Raw genomic sequence first — 25,730 nt, forward strand, 5'->3', positions numbered from 1 at the left:
TCTAAATCTCTGAAGTCTCTGCTGTCATGATTTATACTACATCCCCTGAATTGCAACAGAGAGGTGAGTCAGGGAACTCAATTAGTTGTCTGCATTCAAGAGGGACTAACAAGAGATATGGAATTTTGGCATTTGTGTTGGGAGTTGAGCACTTTGCTCCAGGCTACGCTGCAGCAAGCTGACTTGGAGTAAGATACTTCAGCATTCTGAATTTCTGCTATTTCTGGTCCCTCCCAGTAATTTTCTTCAAGCTCTCTCATCCATATCTTCAACGGGCCCACCCCAACTCAGGTTATAAAGCCTGATAAGATCATGGTCTGAGTAAGGCAACCACCTGGTTAATTCATGTGGCAAATTTTAAAATGTTTTCCTTAGGATTATCAGGTTTCTCCCCACCAAATTCAGTAAGCAAATAAAATGTTCTTTCATTGAGATAAAAGTTAATGAACCACACATAAAAAAACACACACACACAAAAAAACCCATAAAAAAATCAAGGCAAGAAGCCAAAGAAAACATTATCTTAGTTTTTAATATCATTTGAAGTTGAACCATCTAGGGCTTTTTCAGTACACTGCCTTTCTTTACTCCAAATGGTTTTCTTTTAACAATACCCCTCCTGGCCTCCTGGAAATTTCAATATCTATTAAAGTAATGTCTAACCAGCGCATCTCTATAATAATCAAATAATAGCTATAGAAGATAGCTACTCCTCAGGATTCCTGAGTGAGAATTCAAAAGCTGTGATTCTATACATGGGAATGAATGGCTCCTCAGATTCTGTAAGAGGAGAGGTCAAAGGTGATGTCAAAATCCATAAATGGAAAAGATCAAATTAACTTACATGAGAAAATCTCACAGATGCTCAAAACCATATTGAAATATCACAGAAATGTAAAGAAACAAAAATAAATTAAAATCCATTTCTAAAAATCCATTTTTAAAAAGTTAAAATGACAAAAGTTTCTCATATAATACACAAAATTAAAATGTGCCTTCACCATCTACTCAACTGATTTGGGGAAAGCAAATAAAAATCAGGGAACCATGGCAAGTCATCATCTCAGATTAGGAAGTCACTTGCCAAAAGCTACCCAAGTCTTTTATGCACCTAATTAGAGTAACTATATTAGCACAAACAAAAAGAACAAAACAAAACATCTGAGCTTAAATACTGAGAAACATCTAAGCCAGTAAGTCCTGAGACTTGGTAGCCCTCTGACCCATATTTACAGAGATCGTATGTTTTTGCTTTGATTTAAACAAAATTCATACTCTTAGCCCAACCCTGAGGTCAAATTAATTTAGGATCAATTTCTAATCATTCCTCAATTTCAGTCATCGCTGAAGTGAGAATGCCGTCAAGAATCGCTGAGCTGGGCTGTGAGTCCCATTTGTCAGCCACTTCTGGTTCAAATCTATGTTATCCCATAGTCCATGGTCTTTTCGCTTTTGGACCAAAAATATAAAAATAACAGTTTTTTTTTTTTTTGGCTGCACTGCGTGGCATATGGGATCTCAGTTCCCCAACCAGGGATCAAACCCACGTCCCCAGCATTGGAAGTGCAGAGTCTTAACTGCTGGACCACCAGGGAAATCCCAAAATAATCACAGTTTTAAAAACAATGATCTCATATCCTTCCTTGAACCAAGACTAACACACTACCAAGATCTAATGTTTAGGTAATCTGGGTTCCCCCATGCTGATATCCCAGTCTCCTGCTGTTCACAATTTAAGAAGACATTGATCTTCCTCTTCCCTTTGCACATTTCAGCTGTTCAATCCTTCAAGCCCAGGTACTCAGAGCAACTACCACGATTTGTATTCAGGACACATAAGTACAGCTTGACAGAGATGAGTGATGAGAACAGAAGAGCCATCACACTGAATTTTATAGCAACTACCATGATTTCCTCAGACTTATGTTTGGCTGATGACCACACTGGCACTTCATTTAAATAGATCCTTGATAAGATCCTCTAACTACCACAAACTGAGTTAAATGCAGTTCAGCTACATGATAGATAGGCAAAATAGGCAAACATAATTCCATATCCCTGAGAGAGAAATACTTAGACAAAACAAACCTATTCACCTATGAATAGGGAAGTCTTAACAACTGGTACAGCTTCAAATTATTCTGAAGGGCTAGTATGAGAGTCAGTATAGTAAAGTCAGGCACAACGTAATAGTCAAGAACACAGAGTGTGTAACCAAATTCACTGGGCACAAATCTCAGCTCTCTGTCAGCTATATCACCATAGACAAGTTACTGAACCTCCCTGAGACTTAGTTTCCTCATCTGTGAATTGGGGATAATAATACCTCACAGGGCTGGCATGAGGATTACATGAGAAACATAAGAGTACCATGGATGTATCAGTCATTGTTTGTTGCTGTTATGACCCACAGTACTAAAAACTACTCCAGTGACATCTCATGAGGAAACTGAGACACGATTAATTCAGCTCAATCATTTTTGCTAAAACTACAGAAAATCTTGATTTGTGCTTCAGAATCAGTAGGCATGTGAAATTATTAATTGTGTGGCATTTTCTTACCTGTGTGGAAAATGCTTGTATGTTGATCAGCTGTGGCTCAGAGAAGAACTGCTGGTCACTAGTTTTCAGGGAAAAGTAACCTTTCCTGAAAGAAGTCCCCAAGAAAGGAACAAAAAAGTATAATCATTAAATTGGTCTTTAGGAAGACAAGGATTAAAAATATTTTCAGATTATATGCATATAAGAATTTGGATCAAACCACTACAGTAATATACTATTCATACAGTAAATAGAAATGACCACATAAAGATTAACATAGCAAGATGCAGGTAAAACTACTGTATATTCTTCGATCTCATTATAACAATGTTTCTATTTTTTTTGTTTTCTATTTTTCTAAATAGAATATATAAAAGGTCGAAAAATCAGTTGTCGGGCCAAGACAGGTTAGTAATATATTGAAGGCTAATGGTTAAGTTGGAGAATGGAAAGGAATCTTTCACTGTCTCTGACTAGTTCTCAATGATTTCCTCTTCCCTGTGAATCCTCTTCCCAAGCCCTGCCCAGTTGATGTGAGTGGACCCCCATAACACCATTAACAGCGGTTGCAATGTTTGTGTTACATGACTCTATGGCCCAGTCCTCCCTCCAGTCACGCACATACACCTGCAATGTGGACTGGACTACAGAAGGATGACTGATTATTCCCTGGAAATTTGGAACTGGCCTGACAGTGCCATTTGACTCTGGGGGAACCACAGTCTATCATGCTGATGAGAATGTGGAGCAAGCCCGTCTGTAGGAGGGAGGTGAATGTAGCCTTCGAGCAAAGAGACAGAGATGAGAGGAAGAACTGAGTCCTGCTTCCCATTTCTGGTTCTAACTCCTGGGCTTGCCCTGGAAGCCCAGTTGCCCTTGATGTGTTTGAGATCTGAGCCATACCTGCAGTGTTATAACAAGCCTTACAATTTTGCTTAATCTAGTTCAAGCTGACTTCCACTACTTGCAACCAAAGAGTCCTAATTAATAGAACAAAATAAGACTCACTCTTTGCTGTGGTTTTTACTTCCTGTTTCAGCAGCTTCAGAGACTACTAGGAGAGAAGGTAGGAGCGGCCCACCTTCAAAGCCAAAGCAAGCTCAGAACTCACTTCGGGCTTGTAAGATGTGTGATTAATATATTATGGAAGGTTTAGAATTCTGTTCTATACTATAGGGACCATTGTTTGAAAGGTTCTTTAAAAGGCATTCATGGAACTAACTACTGAGACATAAAGAATGTGGATAGATCTCAAATGCATTATGGCAAAAGCCAGAAACAAAAGTTTATATACTGTATGTGTCCATTCACATGACATTTCAGAAAGGGCAAAACAATAAGAGTGAAAAACAGATTGGTATTTGCCAGGGACGGGGGTTGGGGGGAAGGGAGTGCCTGTAAATATGAGATGGGGGGAGTGACGAAACTGTTTCACATCTCGCTTGTGGTCTCAAGACTGCAAGACTATATATATTTGTTAACACACATAGAGCAGTACAGTTTAAAATGGGGAATTTTATTGGGTTCCAATTATACTTCAATAAATCCGATTTTTTTTTTTAAAGAAAGAATGCTTGTCTTCCTTCTCATCCCATCATTCCTTTCATTTTCTGTCCCATTTAAATCCTGTCCCTCTCCACTCCCACCTCCAGACTTCAAGAGAATGCAGGTGATGGAAGAAGCAGAATGCAGAAAGAAAGGATGGTTACTCCCAACCTACTGGGGAAAAACGATCTTGGTGGCACTGAGGTTCCAATAACTGTGTTCAGCCTCTCAGCCATGCCAGCTTATCAGGGCCACTAGGACTGTATTTCCGAGTCATCTTGCACTCCACAGGGGCATTCCAACCCAAAGAAAGCCAATCCTAAAGAATCACGGTGGGCATTTTCATGGGGATAAACAACCAAAAGCCCACATGGCAGGTTGCCCCTTTTGTTTTTGTATCGTTCAGAGACTTATATAATTTCCCTTTTCCATGAGTTTCTACCAACCTTGTTTTACTATTCCTCTCATTCTTTCTTTTAAAAAAATTTTTAGATAAAAAAGAAGATCCAGTGTTAAAATGGGTACTAAAAAATAAAAAGAGTACTGAAAGAAATCCCTGCAAAATAGTTACCACTCTTGGTCCCGTTTAGGGGTGCCAAGCTGACTCTGGAAAGAAACAGGTGGTGAGAGATTAAAGAGGTTAAGCAGACAAGAGGCTTAACTTTGGTTTTCTGTGGAGCTTTTATGTACTTTACACACTTTTCACAAGTGATTCCAAGACATATGACTACAGGTACGGAGCTGTGTATATATGTGTCTGTGTGTGTGACGCAAACACGTAAGAACTATACTTGAAAGAAAATGAATAAAGAAGATAGAGCACAAATTTGAAGAGTGATTCTATGGCATCAGACACCAGAGTTTTAAGCTCCATCTCTGGAGCAATATTTTCCTATGCAATGATCTTTTGCCCCTGGAGGATGGAAGCATGCCCTTTATTCCTCGTACTATTAAGGAGGCAGAAATCATAGTGGCTGAAGGCATGGGGTGTGGAATCAGAGAGCCTTGGGTTGGAGTCTCAGCTCTGCACTCATAGGCTGTGAGGCTTGAGCAAGATTATTTACACGCTCAAGGCCTCAGTTTCCCCATCTATAGCCTAGGATCATAAATATACATAATTCACATAAAGTGCGTAACACGATGGCTGGGTCACAGTTAGCACTCAGTAAATATTAGTTGTTCTTATTCCTGTAAGATGGGTCTTTTGAGGTTACTGGCATCACTGGCTCTGAACTGCAATAGGGAACATGTGATCTACTTTTCTCCCCGCTTATCTCCTAGCTCAGACCTTAAACATTTTTTAAAAAATCTCAAATTTAGTGGTGACAGTAGAAGATATTCACCGCATCCTTTATCACTGTTCCATGGGTTCCAACTCCCTGTTTACACATGTAGTCCACTCTGAATGATCTGCACTAATGAAGCAGAGCAGGGTGAAGGATAATCCAAGAGGCTAGTCTTTGGGGTGTATTCCCTGATTTCTGTTTAGTAGATTTACTCTGCTAATTATATGGCTCTATTTGCTTGGGTTAGCGTTAACATTCAACTGCATTCCTGAAGCATATGTCAGCTGGGGTGGGGAAGACAGCCAGAAGCGTGCTAGGCATGAGAAGGAAACTGGATCCGGCTTAAAAATGAACCACATCTAGTCCCATAAAGTGGATAATAACAAGTTAACCGTGACTCTTAGTTTCCTTCCAACTCTGAAATTCTAGGAACCACACAACACCTTGAAAAGTACACACTCCATCCTCTAGCCACTCCCTCCTCCCGGTGTAGTACCCTAATGCTGAAGAAGCAGCTGCAGCATCTGGGTACATAAGCGATTTTGTTTATCCTGGGCCAAAAAACTGGGTAATTGTACTAGGAACTTTCCCATCACATCAGAGAATTACCCATAATTATGCGATAAAATAAAAATGCCTCTAACAGAAGCACTCTCTCTGAACAATTACAGTGATATGATGACAGGCAGTTGAAAGCACTGGCCTTTGTAGAGTATCGATCTTCCCCAGAAGAAAAGGGAGGGCTATTGAGAAGGGGGTGTGGGGTGCAGAGAACTGATGGAAAGGTGGCAGGAGGAAAACAACAGAACGCTGGGTCACCTGGGCTTTTCTTTGCTCTGCACAAAACGCACTCTTTTCTCCTTCACATCTTTCCAGCTAAAGTGGCCAGCCTTGTCGAGCTGAACCTCTTTTCCATTCCTTGAGAGCACGAGGTGACCATTGGTGGGAGTGCTCACCACATGGAACAGGAGGTCTTCGACCCTGCCATCCTGGTCTTGAACATTCAGGAGGAGAAAATCCAGTGGCTTCATTGAACCAATTGCAAGGGTGAGGGAACCATTCACATGAAGACTAGGGGTGTGTATTTTGCCTGGAAAACATATGAATCCAAAGGTCAGGTTTGGTACAGTCACTAATTACGTTTTTTATTATTATTATTTAAAGAAATAGACTTGTAATGTTCATTCAGAGCTACAAAGATGAAACTCTAGGCTATCGTATTCCATAAGACTCCTTCTAATACAGTGGTTCTCATCCTGGATGCACATGAGAATAACATAGGGTCTCAATATTAAACGATAAAACTCCTAGAAGAAAATATAGGAGAAAATCTTGGTGATCTTAAATTAGGCAATGCTTTCTTAGATATGACACAAAGAGCACAAGTGACAAAAGTAAAAATCAGATGTATTGGACATCATTAATATTAAAAGCTTTTGTGCTTTTAATAACAAAGGACACCGGCAAGAAAGTGAAAAGACAATCCACAGAATAGGAGAAAATATTTGCGAATTACATATCTGAAAAGGGACGTGTATCCCTTTTATATCCAGAATACATAAAGAATTCTCACAACTCAATAAATGACAAATAACCCAATTTAAAAATAGGCAAAGAATGTGAACGGGCATTTCTCCAAAGAAGATACACAAAAGGCCAATAAGCACATGAAAATGTGCTCAACATCATCAGTCATCAGGGAAATTTGAATCAAAATCACAAGATGATATCACTTCATACCTACTAGGAAGGACAATAAAAAGTATTCCTGAGGGTGTGGAGAAACTAGAAATCTCATATATTGCTGGTGGGAATGTAAAATGGTGCAGCTGCTTGGGAAGACAGTCTGGCCATTCCTCAAGCAATTAGACATAGAGTTACCATATGATCCAGCAATTCCACGCCTAGGCATATACCAAAGAGTACTGAAAGGCATATGTCCATACAAAAACTGGTACATGAATGTTCACAGCAGTGTTATTCATAATAGCCCAAAGTGGAAATAATCAAAACAATCAAACATCAATTGATGAATGAATAAACAAAATGTGGTATATGCATACGATGCAGTTATTATTCACCATAAAAAGACATACTGATATACGTTCTAACATGGAGGAACCTTGAAAATATCATGCCAAGTGAAAGAAGCCAGATGTAAAAGGCCACATATTGTAAGATTCCATTTACATGAAACATCTAGAGTAGACAAATCTATACAGACAGAAAGTAGATCAGTGGTTGCCAAGGGCTAAGGCAACATGGCAGTGGAGAGAGACTACTAATGGTTATTGGATTTCTTTTTAGGGTGATTAAAATGACCTGGAATTAGACAGTGATGATGGTTTCATAACATTGTGGATATGCTAAAGACTCATTGTATACTTTCAAGGGTGAATTCTACAGTATGTGAATTATATCTCAGTAATAATAACAATAAAGAATCACATAGGGATCTTTTAAAACAATCCTGATACTTAGGCTCACCACCAGAGATTCTGACTTAGATGTTCTGGGGTGGGACCTTAGTGATTTTACAAGCTCCCCAGGTAATCCTAATAGGCTGCCACATTTGAGAACCACAGTCCTATCCTAATACATCTGTCATATCTGACCATCAGACCCACCAAGGGCAAGAAAAGAGTCAAGTGTCTGATACCATGTGTAAGAACAGCACCAGTTAATCTACCATGAAGTAGGATTATCAGTGGCTTACTCAGAATTCATGTGAAATATATACATTGTTTTAAAAATTTACGATCTCTGTCCAGAGGAAACATCTGATGGATGAATTAGGATTTCCGACCTTGATATGGAATTCATCCTGTCTCCTGCAAGTCGTTTTGCTTTGACTTTAACCGGTAGCACTTCTTCCTTTTACAAGTAGGTCAGACAGGGCAGTTTAGGAATGCCAAGTTTCAGGGGGACTACTTCTAACGTAGAATTACTCCAATGAAAGTTGGATTCATTTTCACAAGTTGACTTGTATTACATCCCAAGTGGGGTAAGCTGACTCTCAAGTATTCTACTTGGGGTTTCCAGAAGGATCCTAATGAAATAAGCCAAAGATATTTTCTCCCATGGGAAGTCTTAATATCATTAGAGGTCAGAAATATAGACATGAAAAATATGATTGACTGCAGGTGATAAAACATGATTCATGTTATTGATGAAGGACACTCAGAAGCCAAGAAATGCTCAGCTATAATATAACTCCCAATCCTCATTCACCTGTAAAAGTTCTGGGGTTCAAAATTAAGCCTGAATTTAAATTTGTTTCTCTTTGTTGTTTAAGCTAAAGTGTCCATGGATGTGTTGGACAAGACTAGCTCCATTCCTTAACGTGTTACCTAATTCTTAGTGGCAAGCAGAGTGGCTTGAAATCCATCCACTTCCAACATGTGAACCTAATGGGGCAAGCTCCTCACACTATTCATTAATTACTTATCATTTATCTCCAGTGTGTGCACAAAGGATGCATCATTGCACCCTGGCATAATAGCTCTACATGTTTATATAAATATAATAAGTTATATCTGTAAGTATAATTTTCTATGACGTGGCGGTAGTTCAGGAACACAGCTAAGTTTTATGCCAAATTTCTGATCTGATAGCTGTGACTTTCAAAGCACAGATTGCTCCTTTTTCCCTTCCAAAGATCTTGGAAGTTGAATTTCCCAAATTTTCCATGTTCTATAAACAGTCCCTTATTCCATAGCAGCACCAGGGGTTTTCCGAGAATGGAAAGCCTGCATTTTATACCACACGAGCCAACTGTATCTGCAAACTCAGCCTCCGCGTGGAGAAATTACAGGTGACTTCACCAGAGCATCGGAGGGGAAGCACTTACCAGCACATGTTTCATTAGAGGAATGGGCAGGGAAGCCGGGAACACAGTTGGAGACACAAAGGCCACTCTTCAGAAGGAACCCATGGTCACAGAGGTGACACCGGTCTCTGTGGCTGCACCTCAAGCACCCCCGGGGGCAGGCTATCGGAGAGAGGACACACTGAATGAGGCAGGACAAAGGCACAGGCGCCCAGAGGGGGCCACCAGTGATAAAGAAACGAAGAGTGGGAGCACAGCAACATAGGACCCCCAGCTGTAGCAAGAGAGAATTCCCACAGTTTCCTGCAGAATTTCACAGAAATGACATTTCCTACCCCGCAAAGGAAAGTGAACAGGAAGGAGCACCCTTGCTTTCCACACTATGACCTGAACATGTTGCACATAAATGGATTGTTTAAGAAGTTAACAATACTGACTTGTAAGGGAGGCAGTTTATGGGGACTAAGAGCATAAGCCCTGTCGGGTACTGTTCCTCTTCTACCACTTAACGGCTGCTGAATTCGGGCAAGTTGTTTAACAGTCTGTGATGCAATTTTCTCATCTTAAAAATGGGGATAGTAATAGCGCTTAATGCAATGACTGTTGGTTGGATTACATGGGCTATATATAACGCGAAGTGACTAGCACAGTATCGGGCACACGAAAGGACTCAGAGGTACTACTATCACTGCTATTCTTATTTTTATTATTATTATTTTAAATGCATGTGGAGAGCAAGCTATTTAAAAGACCATAGATTATTTATCTGAATCAAGTTAATAAGCTTCTATAAAGCAAGTGTTTACTGCCTAATTATTCTGCTTCCTCAGTTGAGATGCTGTTCTAGAGAGGTGGCCCAGGATGGTTTAAAGGGCCCTGAATTAGAATCAGAAAATTTGAGTTTAATATCTGACTTTATGTTATCCTGGTTAATACTCTTAATGCTCTTTCTTTTTTTTCATTTGTAAAACAGGATTCATAGTGTCTGCCATATTTCACCAAGTCATTGTGAATGTTAAATGAGATAATGCAGATGAAGGAAATTTGGGGCAATATAAAATGCCATGCCTAGGTAATGGCATTATTATTAAATATCAGGTATTCTCTGAAGTGGGGCACACAGTACCAAGTTTTGATGGAAATGATGAAAACAAACTGAGAAAGCTCTTGTGAATAACTCAATGGACAAGGAGTTTAAGACTTTGGGTTTAACTTTAGTTTAATAACAAAAGATCAATGTGTCTCACTAAACTGTCCCCAGAAATCCTACTCCTCAAGGATATTATGGCAATATCAGGGTCACTGGTAATTTAGTCTACGCACTGAAAACCCTGGGCCCATGCCAATAGGGCTGACCCACTCTTAATGGACACCACACCTCAGTTCAATATAAGCTTTACATTCCATGAAATATTGGCTTTGTTTCCATACAGACCTTTAGGGACAATATTGATTTGTGGAAGAGAATTATTGGCCTGCACTTCCATATTCTATTTAGCCAGCCATTGACAGATGTGCACGAGAAGCCATCGATTACTTAGGCCAAACTCCCTGGGTTTTCATTCTGCTCCTAATTCAGATTCTCCTTGGTTACCTGAGAATCAGCACACCTGACTTCCTTGCTGCCCTCGCTTCTTTCCAGAGGACACAGCACAGTCTCCAAGTTACCTGTGCATTTGCGGTTTGAATGATCTGCAAAGTTCCCCTTGCCACATTCCTGGACACACTGGGCTTCCAAGAGGAGAAATGGGCCTTCACAGCGGGTGCACTCATGGGGACCTTGGCACTGGAGACAGTGGCTGTCACAACCTGGAAGACACAAGTCAGGTCAACAGGAATGTGCATGGCTTTCCAAGGGGCTCCTGGCCCTCGTGATGAGGCAGTACAACCTGGTGCGCTGAGCAAAGCAGCAGACTGGGGGCCAAGGAGCCAGGCTTCCAACTGTGACTGCCGCGCTTACCAGCTGGGTGACTTGGCACTAGTCACTCCACGTCGCTGAGCCTCAGTGTTCTCTCCTATAAAATGCAGAGAACACACTGCCCCACCCAGCTCCTTGGATAAAGATCAAATTACATGATGAAAAATACTATGCAAACGATAAATTGACAGATATCAGCCATTATCATTATTATTAACTAGTCCTCGGCTCCCTGCACTGCTTCACTGAAGTGTCAGTCTTTCCTGACTAACCTGGTCGGTTCTCAGGGTATCACCCAAGGATGTTCCCAGGAATGCAGCCTGTGCACTTTGGGTGGGCATTCCAGGCTGTGAGGACTTTGCGGCGTTAAACTGAGGCTGAAGGGGGTACTGAGGCAGAGAAAGGCGACGGTTAGACATATGGTGTTGGGAGGGTCGTGGGAGGGCAGATGGTGGGATAAGACACTCTTTCCCTGTGCTCAAATGACCAGAGCACGCAGACCTCTCCACCTGGAGCACAGGACTGTTCCAGTTTTAAGGAAATCCAGAACTAATGGTCGAACCATATCTGTTTGTGTGGCCATATACCTCCAAGATTCCCATGTGGATTTCAAATTTAGCAAATGTTGTACTGGGGCATGGGAGAAGGAAAGAGCGGGCATCTGCATTAGAACAAAGAAAAGCTCTTAGGAAAGAAACAAGAAATTGGATAAGAAGCCAGAGAGGAAACTGGCCACAGGCTCCTTCTCAGAAGAGTAACATCCAGAGGGGGCGGAAGCTTGGATGAGCACAGGGCAAGGGCTGCAGACACTTACTCTTGCAGAGGCCCAGGTCCCGGTAAAATGACGGTGAGCACCGCTCCACACAGGCGCCGTCCTGGAGAACATAGCCATCCACGCACTGCAAGCAGTCTGTCCTCAGAGGCCCGCGGCACGCACTGCAACTCCAATCACACTCTAGAAAGAAAGTTCCTTCCATCAGCTTCCTTTCTGTCCACCCTCAGTCCCAGAGACTAATTTAGGAGGACACTGGCTGCAGCTGCATGGGGGGGGGGGGAGTGAGGACAGCATAAGAGATGTCAGATAAGTGAGCTCTAACGAGGCTCTGCTTGGAGCAGCCTGAACGCCTCTCTGAGGTTGAGTGTTTCCTGATTACGTTAAGACACGGCGCGTACGAGGATCGCTCCACGCTGGTGCAGAGCCTGTTTGTCAGCGGGGCTGCTGAGAAGCCAGATCAACTGGATCCTATTCCGTACGGGACCCAGAGGTCTTCATCCCCAGAGCCACAGCATCTTCATGCAAAGCCTGCTCCAGGGAGCGGCCTATTTGCTCCCACAAACCTAATCTGACCTCCTCCAAATGCCAATAGGTAAAGGATGTCAGAGACTCAACGAAGAATGCATCTGCTCTCTCCACTGACACCAGCCCCGTGACTCTCTTCCTCTCAAAAGTCAGGCGTTGACCAGCCCAACAGAAAGAACCGACGACATCAGACTTACGAGGGGTGTAAAAGAACTGTCCGGAAAGAAAGGAGTTCCTGAAATAACAGATCTCATTTAGAGCAGAGCTGACTCCTTTACATGTTCATTCACTGAACAAGCACTGACGGGATGTATAGCCCTGAACCTCGTGTGGCGGGTGTAGACCTTGCCCTCAAGAAGCTTATGTTCTAGGGGCTCCCAGCCTTAGATGCGCACCCAAGTAATTCAAGGGGGTGGTTAGAAATACAGATCTTCGGGTTCAACATCAGAACTACTGAGTCAGGCCCAGGAAGACAGGGTGCTGCGGCTATTGTTTTTGTCATTGTGATTATGCTAGTTGTTGTGGCTGTTGTTTTTGATGGCCCAGGCAATTTGGATGCAGTCATAAAATGCAGAGTTCTAGCTGGTAAGGTAAGCCCTTCGTGCGTGGAAGACGGGACAAAATAGCAGGATTAAGTATTTGTTTTTGAAGTCAGGTAAATCTGTATTCAAGTCATGGCTTTGGCACTTTTTATCTGCATGTCTTACACACTTTCCTTAAGCTTTTTGAGCCTCAGTTTCCTTATCTGTAAAACAGGGATAAGAATAGCACCTATTTCATAAGGCTACTGTGAAGATTAAATGGAATAATGAATTTAAGGAACTCAGCACAGTGCCTGGCACACAGCAGTTTAATAAATGTTTGCTGCTGAACTGGTTTCCTTGGAGAACGTATCTCCACTCAGCGCTGCCTCACCCCACCGTCCCTCTCCTCTAAGAAGCTGGGGAAACCTCTCATTAGTCACCTTTCTCTCTTCTTTGATGCAATATTTCTAAGTCCCAAAGAAGCAGGTAAATGTGCACGATGGTACACGTGCTTCCAAGAAGATTTATAAAGTTAATCTCACTCATTTATTTGACTGAATCAGTCCTGAGGGAAAATGACTAAAACAGAGCCTTGAAAACTGCCAGCATAGTTATGAAATCACTTACAACAGGGAGGATTTGTGATAATCTTGTTTTTCACCACAGACTGACAACCACTGGTTAGAAGGGAAAAACTAGAAAAGGTTCTGTGGTCTTGAGCACAGCAGACTGCCTCAGTTAACAACCAAGTAGAATTTCTTGGAATGGAAAGTATGCAATTTTGCAAAACCTTAAAGCATCCCAAGTTTACTTGACAGATGTTTGACCTCCATATCTGAGCCCTAGCTTCTCTGGCAGAATTGGAAAGGTCGGAGGGGTGGGTGGGGGGGAATGTGGAATGGAGGAATGGAGAAGGGAAATGGAACAGGAGCAAGGGAAATCCATCCTTTAATTCTGTTTTCTCGCTTGCTGAGTGCTGCCATTTGAAGAGCATAAGCTCCAATAATGTTAAACACCGGAAAACAAGGTAAAAGGTAGTACTCGGTTTTTGACAATGCTTGCTTATAAACTCCTGGAGGACGGGGGTTGTGTCTTCACTCATTAAAGTATGTTAAGCAAGAGATGAACAAATCAGACACAACTCCTGTCCTCATTAAGCTTAGAGTCTGGCAGTCTAGAGTTGTAAATGCAAATGCCTACAGGGCCCAGGAGGGCAACGTAAATCTTTGAAATAGGCCTGGTGTGATAGGACAGGGAAAGGTGGGCCCTGTGCCACCCTTAGGAGATCATGTTCCACCCAACAGAGGTGACAGCTACTCATCAACCTACTGCTGCACCGTGGGAATGCAAATCCAGTACTGCCAAACCTTCTGACTTTTTCAAAAGAAACTGAAAATCTCAATTATTGTATGTGAAGTCTTCTGATTTTTAAAAGGCAAAGAATTAAAAATTTTAAAACGCTGTTAAATTCAGTGGATCAAAAAAAACCAAAAAAGAACACCACAAACCCCTGTCTTGGATTAAATACAACCTGAGGGTTGCCAGTTTGCCACCTCTGGTCTAGTTACTAAGACCTGGCATAACATCTAGTACATGGTAGATAGTCAAAAATATTTGCTTAATACATACATACATACATACATAATGACTTTCCATCAGAGAAAGTCTAAACGTCTGATGACAGCATTTTCCCAATGTGGGAGCGGACTTCTCTAGCAAAGGGGCATCGCCAAGTGGAAGACTCGTGCAATTCTGGAAAAGCTTTACCTTTGCATGTCTTGGTGGAGAAGTCAAGATAGTACTGTGGGGCACAGCTCTCACGCTGACAGTCTCCAAAGAGGAGGACCTTGTTTGGATCTCGACAGGAGGTACAGCTGGCCTGTGAATCACAGCTTCTGCAATGTGTGTCGCATGCTGAGCAGATAGGAAAAGAAAATGACCAGATGATTCCAACTGCAAATACTGAAGCACTGATCAAACCTAGACAGATGTTGCAAAGGAACAGAGCCTCGCTCCAACCTGTTTTTTAATCACGGCTCAGAACCCTACCCTGCGATCAAAAGAAACAGAAAATGTTAATCTTATTTTCCAAAATCAAAAACGGTAATTTTATTTTCCAGAGAAGATAAATTATAAAACCAAGAACAGAAATCCCACATCCAAACTGCCCTGTGACTCAGCAACAGGATTAATTTATACTTATTCCAAGATCTCTGGAATAATAGTCCAGAGTGTCATTGGAACCTTGCTTCTTAAGGAATCAAGGCCCCTACAGTTTATGATGTAGATTCAGATTTTTGTGTGATACCAAGATTAAAATTAGACATCAACTTATTTTGGAGCTCAGGAAATCCCACATTTTAAGATGCGAAGGACTTTAAGGTGACCTGGCTTACTGACTTGCTCAGTTGTAATTCTTAGCAGTCACTTAATTTAGGCATCAAGGGATGATCTCCAAGTCTGGTCATGCTTCCATCTCTGCCTGATTCAACAACTAGCGTTTCTCCATCAACTCAGTTGTTCATGCTAGAAACCTTAGAGTCTCTCCTGGCACCTCCCTTTCTCTTACTTCTAATTCAATTACTTACTGGATCTTATTTATTTGAACTCTCCTATATAATTCTCAGAACTTTTTGCTTTTCTCCATATCCACAAATGCCAATACGTCCAAGCCATCATCATCTCCTCCTAGACCACTATCATAGCCTCCTAATTGGTTTGACTCCCTTGCATTCTATTTTCCATGTATCTGTAAGAGTGATTTTTTAATTCATACTTCTCAGGTGTCAGAGGACACTTTCATCTATGAACTCGTATCCTTCTTCAGTCCTGGAAAAATTCCAGCCATCATTTCTGTAAATATTGCTTCTCCATTATTCCCTCCATTCTTTCTACCTAGAAATCATAATACACATAACTGAACCCTCTCAATATAATCTCCAAGTCTCTTGTCTTTAACTCTTACTCATTCTTCAGTCTCTTCTTCAAGAAGGCCTTCCCTGACTCTCCAGTCTAGAACAGGTCTCCCAGGTACTGTTCTTATACCTTTCATTCATGCCATACATAAAAGTGTTGAATTTCAGCAATTATTTACCACCTGTATCCTTTACAGCTGTAAGCTTCATGAAAGCAAAGACTAGGTTTCTGTTGTTCCTTGCAATAGTCCCCAGCACCTAGCTGGTTATCTGTAATTTTGTTGGTGTTCAATAAATATTTGCAACATAAGTGAAAGAAGCCAGATATTGTAATAATATATACTCAAGCACTAGCATCTCTGCCTCACTCTAAAATCTTCTCTCAGCATGTGTCAGAGGAAAAGTCTAGAGAGTGATCATGCGAGTTTTAGTGCTAAAGGATGTCAAAGTGTGTGGCACAGTGCAGAAAAATGACCTCCCTCTAAAATAAAAAGAAACTCCTTTTGTTTCACCTACAAGAAAAGCCACTGGTATAAAATATTTGTTAGAATATGTAGACTTGTAATTAAAGGTCCTAGGAAAATTCTAGACTGGATTTTCAAACAGTTTGAAAATATTAGAAAAAAATATTTTTATTGTTGGAAACTTATATGAGACTAAACTTTTATCCTTTTGGGAGGTAGGATTTCTACACATGTTGTATCTTAATTTTGCCAAAGGGTTTGACAAAAACCCTAAATATAAACTTGTGAATACAAAAATGAAGTGGGGTCTACCAGCTGCAAGTGGATTAGAAGATGGTTGAAATACATACTCAGAAAGTTGTCAGTAAATCTTTGTGATTGGAAATGAATGTCTTTAGTAGAGTATTATGATGAAGGCTTAATTTCTTAGTTGACCAATATTTTTATTAATTACTTTAATGAAAACAAAGAAATTATGCTAATGATATTTAAATATGCCACACACTTACATAGGATACACACATAGTTAAGTTTCACCAGCTGAAAGAAAAACTCAAACTTATTTTGGCCCATTGTATCAATAAACTAAAAGTAATCAGATGAAATAAGCTAAACTGTAAGTAAAGTCCTGCATTTATGTTCTGTAACCAATTGTACAAACAGAGGGGACAGAAGGCCTCTTTAGAAAGCATTATTATAAAAAATGATCTAAGAATCTTAGTTGATTAAAAGCTTACTAAAAGTTGATATGGTTACTAAAGAAACGAACACAATCTTAAACTGAAGAGCCTTCATGTAACCTCAATGTCAGCTGGACGCCCTGCTGGACATGGAGCTGCAAAACAAGGCCTCTGTACTGACAGCTGAGAGTTTCTTGGAGTTTACTTCCTCAAGCTTCTGTCTGCCTCCGTGTTCTTGAATCCTTCTATGAAGTCTCTCATTCCCAAAGCATAACTCAGCTCCTTCACTGACTCCCAAAAGAAATGGGGTCCCACTGAGCATTTGGAAATGTTAAAAGACTATATGGAGCAACCTAAGTGTCCATCATCGGATGAATGGAGAAAGAAGATGTGGCACATATATACAATGGAATATTACTCAGCCATAAAAAGAAATGAAATGGAGGTATTTGTAGTGAGGTAGATGGAGTTAGAGTCTGTCATACAGAGTGAAGTAAGTCAGAAAGAGAAAAACAAATACAGTATGCTAACATATATATATGGAATCTAAGGAAAAAAAAAAAAAGGTCATGAAGAACCTAGTGGCAAGACGGGAATAAAGACACAGACCTACTAGAGAATGGACTTGAGGATATGGGGAGGGGGAAGGGTAAGCTGGGACAAAGTGAGAGAGTGGCAAGGACATATATACACTACCAAACGTAAAATAGATAGCTAGTGGGAAGCAGCCGCACAGCACAGGGAGATCAGCTCTGTGCTTTGTGACCACCTAGAGGGTTGGGATAGGGAGGGTGGGAGGGAGGGAGATGCAAGAGGGAAGAGATATGGGAACATATGTATATGTATAACTGATTCACTTTGTTATAAAGCAGAAACTAACACAGCATTGTAAAGCAATTATACTCCAATAAAGATGTTTAAAAAAAAAAAAAAAGAAGCAGGGGGCTTCCATCATTTCTCTTCGAATGCTTCTTCCTCTTTAATCGAACCCCTAAGCCGTCTCCAAGGCAATCCCCAAGTGACCTTGTCTCACTCAAAGTAGTTCTGCACATAACCAAACCCCTTGGGTTCTAGCTTCCCCGTTCAGAGGAGTGTGGGTGAGGAGCCTTTTCTCCCTCTTACAATATTCAGACCAGAGGGTATCAGTCTTACTGCAGTCACGTTGGTGTGACAATGTCTGGAGTAGCAGGTGCAGCTCTCGGAGGTCAGTGACCCCATGGAAAGTGCTAAGAGGACAGTGAAGAAGGTGCCGAGGGGACCAGAAAGTAGTGAGGTAAGCAGAGATGTATTGATACTTGAACTGTCGTTCATTGAGGAGGAAGGAACCACACAGCCTATGAAGCCCATTCTCCCTCCCTGTTTCCTACTGTACCTCGGAGACGGTCCTCCCTTTCTGCTCAATACTCCACTGATTCCAGCCTTGCTCAGAGCAGAGAAGTCCAAGCTCATGTCAGACTTCGGAAGGGAATCCTGTGAATGAGGGAGGAGCCATTCTACACTGCTCCAGAAGAAAGCTCTAGGGCTGATGAGAAACAGCCCTCATCCCCACCGAAGCACCTGGCTTCCTTCCTCATCTGTAGCAGCCTGTGAGGGGGTGAGAGAGAATCTCTGTCCTGGGTGCGAGGTTGGTTCAGGTGCGCTGGAGTCTTCCTCCTACTCTAGGGCACTACGGTTTCAAGTACTGAGGACCTCATTTATCATCTCTTCTTTAAAGTTCCTTCTCAACTGGTTATCCTGAAATGTTAGAGCTCAGTACGCAATTTCTAAAGGTTCCTGTAATCAGAATCTAGACAGCTCTGAAGCTCTTACTTTCTTCTATAATATGGTTATTAATGCCTCCCCTTAATATTGATTATATTTCCTTAAAAGCCCTTTACTGCACAATTCCTAAAATTGTCAGGCCTATAATTGTCTATAACGATGAGCATTAGAAAGGGACATTGTGGGGCTTCCCTGGTGGCGCAGTGGTTGAGAATCTGCCTGCCAATGCAGGGGACATGGATTCGAGCCCTGGTCTGGGAAGATCCCACATGCCGCGGAGCAACTAGGCCCGTGAGCCACAACTACTGAGCCTGCGCGTCTGGAGCCTGTGCTCTGCAACAAGAGAGGCCGCGATAGTGAGAGGCCCGCGCACCGCGATGAAGAGCGGCCCCCGCTTGCCGCAACTAGAGAAAGCCCTCGCACAGAAGCGAAGACCCAACACAGCCATAAATAAATAAATAAATAAAATTTATAAAAAAAAAAAAAAAGAAAGGGGCATTGTGGAATTTTTTTATGTATTAGAAACTCAAATAGCCCAACTTAGGGGCATACCTTACTCAGTCTTTGGATGAAGGAAACCTAAGCTTTAGCAAAGGACTAAAGTTAGAAGATGCTTAATTTAACTGAAATAGTCTATAAAATCTTATTTATTTACATGGTAGCCTAGCAGATGCATTTGTGCAGAGCAGAAGCTTCCCAGAAGAGAAATATTTCAATGCAATGTATTTTTGCCACCTATAAGCCATATAAGGGATTCTGGTTTTTCTTTTGAACTTTTATTTCTGTGATTCCACTGCAGTGAAGAGCCTCATAAATCTAAGTCACTACTTCTACACCAACACTCTTTTGCTCTTGAATAGAATATGCAAGTGTTTCATTTGTGTCTCTTGTGTTACAGAATCTACAGATTCCGGCAGACAGTTGATATATACCAAGCAAAGTTTTTGTTACAAAAGTAAAAAAAAAACCCAAAAAACTCTTTTCATTGATCCAAAAGGGATTTTTATCTCTGGTATCTCAATAGATGATGCAAAATGGAAATGGTGGGTTCCATATAACTTCATTTCAAATGCAAATCCTTGCAAGAATCTCCATAAACTAATAGTAATACCTATCTTTCTATCTATAAAATATAAATATCTTTTACTGCTTGATTTGCCTCTCATTTCACATGATGATGGTAACAACAGTAGCTATACTGAGAGCTTATTCTCTGCTAGGGTCTGTGCTAAGTGCAATAACATTAGAGGTAGGCACTATTATAATCTCCCTCTAACAGAAAAAAGAAACTGAGGCCTAGTGGTTAATTCACCTGCTCAAGGTCACAAAGCTAGTTAAGTGGCAGTTAGGATTTGAACTTTAGTTACCTGATTCTAGAGCCCACTCTCCTAACCATTACTCTATAGTTCCTTCAACATGGTACTTCCTAGGACAGAAAATTGAAATATCAGTACTGTGTTTGTTAACTGTCATTTTCAAAATGAGAAAAGTATAACACAGTTTTTTGGCAACTGACACTTTACTGATTGAAATAAAGTAAGCTGCCTCAGCCTATTTCAAAACTGTTCCTTCATCTGTGAATCACTTCCTAATTTTTTTTCCACCCAGATTTGCCCTTGCCCTAATTTATCCTAACTGTTTGTGCGCGACTCAGGTAATTAACCATATTTTAACTTATTTGAGAACTAAGACATCTATACAAGTAACTTTCATGCAAGACAAAATAACTACTGTTTGGGCAGAAACTGAATACTTTGTAGCCTATCAAGCCTTGCATACTGTCAGTATTCAACAAATACATGTCAAAAACAAATTAAACCCAGAGAAGCGCTGAGGTTGAGGCCTTTATACTAGAATGAGCTCCACTCTCTGCTTAGGACCTTGGAATTGGATCACTGAGAGAAACCATAGGAATAAACTAGACTAACAATTTTATGATTTTAATGAGATAACTAGAGAACAGAGAGGTTAAATGACTGACCCAAGATCACACAGCTGGCACTTGCAGAGGAGATCCCTAGTCCAGCACTTCCAATTAGGCCCATATCTGAGTTATAATCTGCTAATGGCATCCATATGCTTTGTAGATTCATTTTCTTTCTTTTCTAAAAATAAAGGCTACCAGGTGAAAATATGGAAGCAAAAAATCCCTGTTTCCTTCAATGACTCCAGAAGAGCAGGAAAGGAGAGAAATTTCATTTTTTAAAACTTACGCTGACAAGTGTGGTTGTCATCGAGATAGTGCCCTGGGAAGCAGGCAGCGCTGCAGGTGCCAAGATGGGACAGAACGAGGTCGGTGTCACATGAGGAGCAGGAGAAGGGTCCTCGGCCCTGGCAGGTTCTGCAGGAGCAGTGACATTCTACAGACGGAAGAGACATAAAGAGAACCTATGAAGCCAAATTCCCTTCCAAAGCAACATCCCAAGAGCCGTTAATAAAAGCCCCAGCGCAGAGAGCATTAGCTGGTCTGGTTTATTGCCCCACAGTGTGCTTCCTGCCTCTCTCTCTCTCGGGAAGTTCCAGCCTTCTCAGCTATTGCCCAAGAGAAGCTCACGGGGCACGCCAGCTCCTGTGTCCAGCACTTACTCACTTTTACAAGCTCCTCTCTCTGCGAAGTATCCAGAAGGGCAATCGGGAACGCAGAGATCTTCTAGCAGCAGGTACCGGGCATTCTGGCACCTCAGGCAGACGCTCCCGGTGTTGTAGAGGTCAGCTGCACAGTGCTGGCACAGAGGATGGCAGTCTGGAGAGGACATGGGAGCACAGAGAAGGCACGGATGCTATGAACACAACGTCCCATTTCTACACCAAAGGGTAAAAGGGATTGCGATTACCACTGTTGCAGCACAGATGGCTGGAGAGTAGCGCAAAGGCAGTATACATCAGGAAAGTAGAAGCTTGGGACCCGTATAAATTGCGTGTTTGAGGTTTTTAGCAAATGGCCAGGCCCAGCACAGCAACTGAGTTTTCATCCCTTTCCGATTGAACAACCCTTCAAGTCCTAGGGCAGCATGTGATAGATACTTGCCAGGGGTATAGAAAGAACTATCAGATAAAAGAAACAGTTCATCATATCAGCATATCCCCCGAGAGCTCCCAGAACTCAGGCACCGTGTGCCCCTCGTTCACAGAGCTCCTAAGCTGTGCGCAGAGTCCCCACGTGGCTCATCTCCCAAGTGTGGCCTTCCAGAGTCAGCAAACCAGTCTCAGGCATTGGTGGGAGGGGGGCGGGGATTAAGGTTGGTTGATAATAGAATTGGGGGGAAATTTTAGTCTTTAACTAGAGGTAAAGTTACAAAGAGCTGAGTTGGAAAGTCATTTTCATGACCTGATACGTAGTTCACAGAAGCTGTTGTATCAGTTTTGATTAAATCTATAGGGCTAATTATCTGGGATGGCCAGCACTGTCTCTTGTTCTCACCTGTGTAAGAGTCAGCCTTTAATTAAAGAACTTGGTTGTGTTCAGCTCCCCATATAGGTGAAAATGCCCTCTGTCCTATCTTAAGTGGTAATAACGCTTCAAATCCCATTTACCATCCTCCATCCCAAAGATGGAAGAAAAGCCACAAATCCTGAATTACCCCCCAAAATGAAAAAGGAGTAAAGATCTAGGAAAAGAGAAGAGACTTCTGGTTATAGGTCCTGTCCATCTTCCCCTGTAGGATTCAAAGCACTGTTTGCAGTGGCTAAAACACCATTCAGCGGCCACATAAGTCTTGTTTCATCCCAAAGTCTTGTAGATAGTGATTGTGATTTCTAGCGATATTTAGACTAAAAAATCCTTGTCAATAAAACAGATCACCTGTCCCTGAAATCTGTTAAAACACGTCTTTCTCTCCATACCCTCAGTGATACACTTTCTTAATTGCTGATCATCTGAGACGTGCTCTTTGCCAAAGAAGAGATCTCAGTCCCATACCCAGCACCCACTCATCCGCATGAGAAGCCTTTGAGACCTCTATAGCCATTCCAGAAGTTGAACCCAGAGTGTCCTCTGCAAAAATCCTCTTTTAGCAGCACACAAGTGAACAGGCCCTGACCTTTCTCTGAACTTCAGGAGTTTCAAATTACAGGCAGCCTTTTGCCAATATTAGAAACAATTCTTGATATCCTAAGAGGCAAATTAATCCCCATTATAGCCCTTCAGTAAATTATAAAGGAAATGATGGCTGTATTGAGAGAAATCTGATAAGGAGGCTATTTCCCCCTGATTTAGTGTACGGTTTCCACACAACGCCAACCTTTTTGTTTTCTTTTTCCTGTGCTTTCCTCGCAGTGCCAGGAGCACTTTGAAAGTTGCTGGAGCAGGTGGAGGTAACTCCGTTTTATGATTACCTTAATGAGTGGGTACCGGTTAGAACCGAAAACCCAGGAAACATGACTGATTCAAGGCTCCATTATTTGAAAAGTCTTGGCCTCTTCCTCTTTAAAGCCAGTGCTTACAGAGAGTGCGGGGCTGTGGCATGCGTCAACAAGATCCGCAGGTGTGCAGTGGCCTAAAAACTAGTTGCATCTAACTGAGGCTTTCTCTAGTGTACAATTAGAGGAATGAAAAAGAATGATCACCAAGGGGATACTTTGAAGAGAAAGTAAGCAGATCTCTGGAGTATTTTGTGGGTACAATAAATAAATATTTATGGATTTGTCTGATCTTGGGGATCTCTAGAAGCTGTTTAAATGAAGAGTGTGATGTATATTAATTACTTCTAAAGGCACCTAGAGCTGGTTTATGGATGCTCCTTCCCGCTCTCATGGCAGCAGCTTTGAAACCCTTGCTACTCTTCCCTGGTCACCAGCCCACGCTGCCCACCCTTCCACATCCTCCCCGGTTATTTCACCTTCTACTTGATTCAGCCCATCAAGCATGAACACCTTTGATTCTTTCCTGCCAAACTCTTTATTTCATTTCATCTCCCCTCACAGGATGAAATGGCTAATTCCTCCACCCACATTTTTTAATCCGATTTTCAACATTATTTGAACATTACTGCAACATTAGTGCATCTTTTACCCCCATCTCTCTTCATTCTCCTTGACCTGAACCTCCAAACATGCTCCGCATTACCTACTCCCGCCAAAGTTTTTCTCAACAACCACCCCATCTCTTTTCTTTCCTTCACCACCCAACTTCCTTGCCTCCCTAACTTCTCACTTCACTGTAATCTGCCTTCAACCTCCACAATTCAACTGTTGTATTGCTCTTGAAAAGGTCTCTGACCACCTTCTAAAGACCAAATGTAATGGCCTCCTCTAATTCCTAACCCACCTGAAAGGTGTGCAACACATGACACTTCAGATCACCCCCTTCTTTGACCTTCTTTCCCCTCTTAGCATGCTTTATCCTGGTGCGCCTCTCGGTCATTCTCTGCCTCTGACTGCCTGATAAGTGTAGAAATTCCTTACAACCCTTAACTCCTTCTATCCTCCTAACTTAAGTCTCATTCTCTGGAGGTCTTAAACCAGACATGGCTGTTTGCATCATTTTGGTATACAGCTACCAAAAGCCAGTGGAAAGGGCTCAAGAGTTACAGAGACAGAGAATGGGAACTGGCACAGCCACTGTGGAAAACAGTATGGAGGTTTCTCAAAAAATTAAAAACAGAAATACCGCACGATCCAGCAATTCCACTTCTGGGTATTTTTCTGAAGAAAACAAAAACACTAAATTGAAAAGACATATACACCCTTACCTTCACTGCAGCATTATTTACAAAAGCGGAGATATGAAAGCAACCTAAATGTCCATCAGTAGATGAATGGATAAAGAAGATGTGGTATAAATATCCAATGGAATATTACTCAGCCATAGAAAGAATGAAATGTTGCCATTTGCAACAACAGGGATGGACCTTGAGGGTATTATGCGAAGTGAAATAAGCTAGATAGAGAAAGACAAATACCATATGATTTCTCTTAGATGTGGAATCTAAAAAGCAAAACAAATGAACAAACATAAAACAGAAACAGAGTCACAGATGGAAAGAACAAACGGACAGTTGCCAGAAGGGAGAGGGTGGGCGGGATGAGTGAAATAAGTGAAGGAGAATAAGAGGTACAAACTTCCAGTGACAAAATAAATAAGTCATGGGGATGAAATCTACAGCATGGGTATACAGACAATAATAGTATAACAACTTTGTATGGTGACAGATGGTAACTAGACTTATCGTGCTGATCATTTTGTCATGTATAGAAATATCAAATCACCATGTTGTGTACCAGAAACTAACATAGTGTTGTAGGTCAATTATACTTCAATAAAAAAACAAAAGAGGGAGTTGTAGAGGTTCCTTAATCACTCAAGGCCTCTGCCTCTCTCCATGGCTCTATATTAAGCCTTAAAAGAGGCATCAGATCAATCACCAGACATACCACATTGCATGATGGAGCGAGTACCCAGAGGCAAGGAGAAATCAATAAATGACACCTGAAAATATAAAACAATCAACCGCAGGTTGCCCAAAGCGTCACATTAATCCGAGTTAGTTTACAGTTTCGCATTACACACGAGACTGTAACTATTTGAGTCTGCAAAGTTCAACTCTTTTTGTTCGCTACCTGTATTTATTCCTCATTCATTTATCCATGGCTTAAAAACTCATACTGAACACCCAATCCTGTGAATAGACCCCAAAACAACAGTCTGAGTGGGTCCTGTGTTAATACATTCCTGCAAACCTCTCTTCCCGACTCTGTCTTATACAAGCCCCCAACAGAAGACCACACAAAACCAATATGCTCTCAAACCTTGCTCTGGAGGCAATCTGAAGGTTGACTGATTTTTATTCAACCAACCAGAAAAGAAAAATAAATTCCTAAAACCTAGGAAACACCTTTGTCTTAAGAGGCTTGAAGTCACAGTCTCTTTGCAGGAGAGAATTCCTTTGGAGAGCTCAAAATGAGTTATGATGTACAGGGAAAGAAGCCAGAAATCAGAGCAACGGGGCTTGAGGATTAATCTCAGTGT

General features: G+C 41.5%; 1 protein-coding gene across 4 annotated transcripts in view; it reads right to left on the reverse strand.

Annotated features, from left to right (window-relative positions):
* Positions 1 to 25,730, reverse strand: part of FRAS1 (Fraser extracellular matrix complex subunit 1) — a 447,355-nt gene that overhangs the window by 148,869 nt on the left and 272,756 nt on the right. For all 4 annotated transcript variants that reach the window (XM_059922796.1, XM_059922794.1, XM_059922793.1 and 1 more), the window contains exons 21-28: positions 21,354 to 21,506; positions 20,977 to 21,123; positions 14,711 to 14,857; positions 11,934 to 12,074; positions 10,870 to 11,010; positions 9,223 to 9,363; positions 6,192 to 6,462; positions 2,563 to 2,647 (exon numbers count right to left, since the gene is read on the reverse strand). In XM_059922796.1, coding sequence (XP_059778779.1) covers positions 2,563 to 2,647; positions 6,192 to 6,462; positions 9,223 to 9,363; positions 10,870 to 11,010; positions 11,934 to 12,074; positions 14,711 to 14,857; positions 20,977 to 21,123; positions 21,354 to 21,506 — 1,226 coding nt within the window. The remainder of the gene's footprint in view (positions 1 to 2,562; positions 2,648 to 6,191; positions 6,463 to 9,222; positions 9,364 to 10,869; positions 11,011 to 11,933; positions 12,075 to 14,710; positions 14,858 to 20,976; positions 21,124 to 21,353; positions 21,507 to 25,730) is intronic.

Source organism: Balaenoptera ricei, chromosome 5 (assembly GCF_028023285.1).
Source record: "Balaenoptera ricei isolate mBalRic1 chromosome 5, mBalRic1.hap2, whole genome shotgun sequence".
NCBI lineage: Eukaryota > Metazoa > Chordata > Mammalia > Artiodactyla > Balaenopteridae > Balaenoptera > Balaenoptera ricei.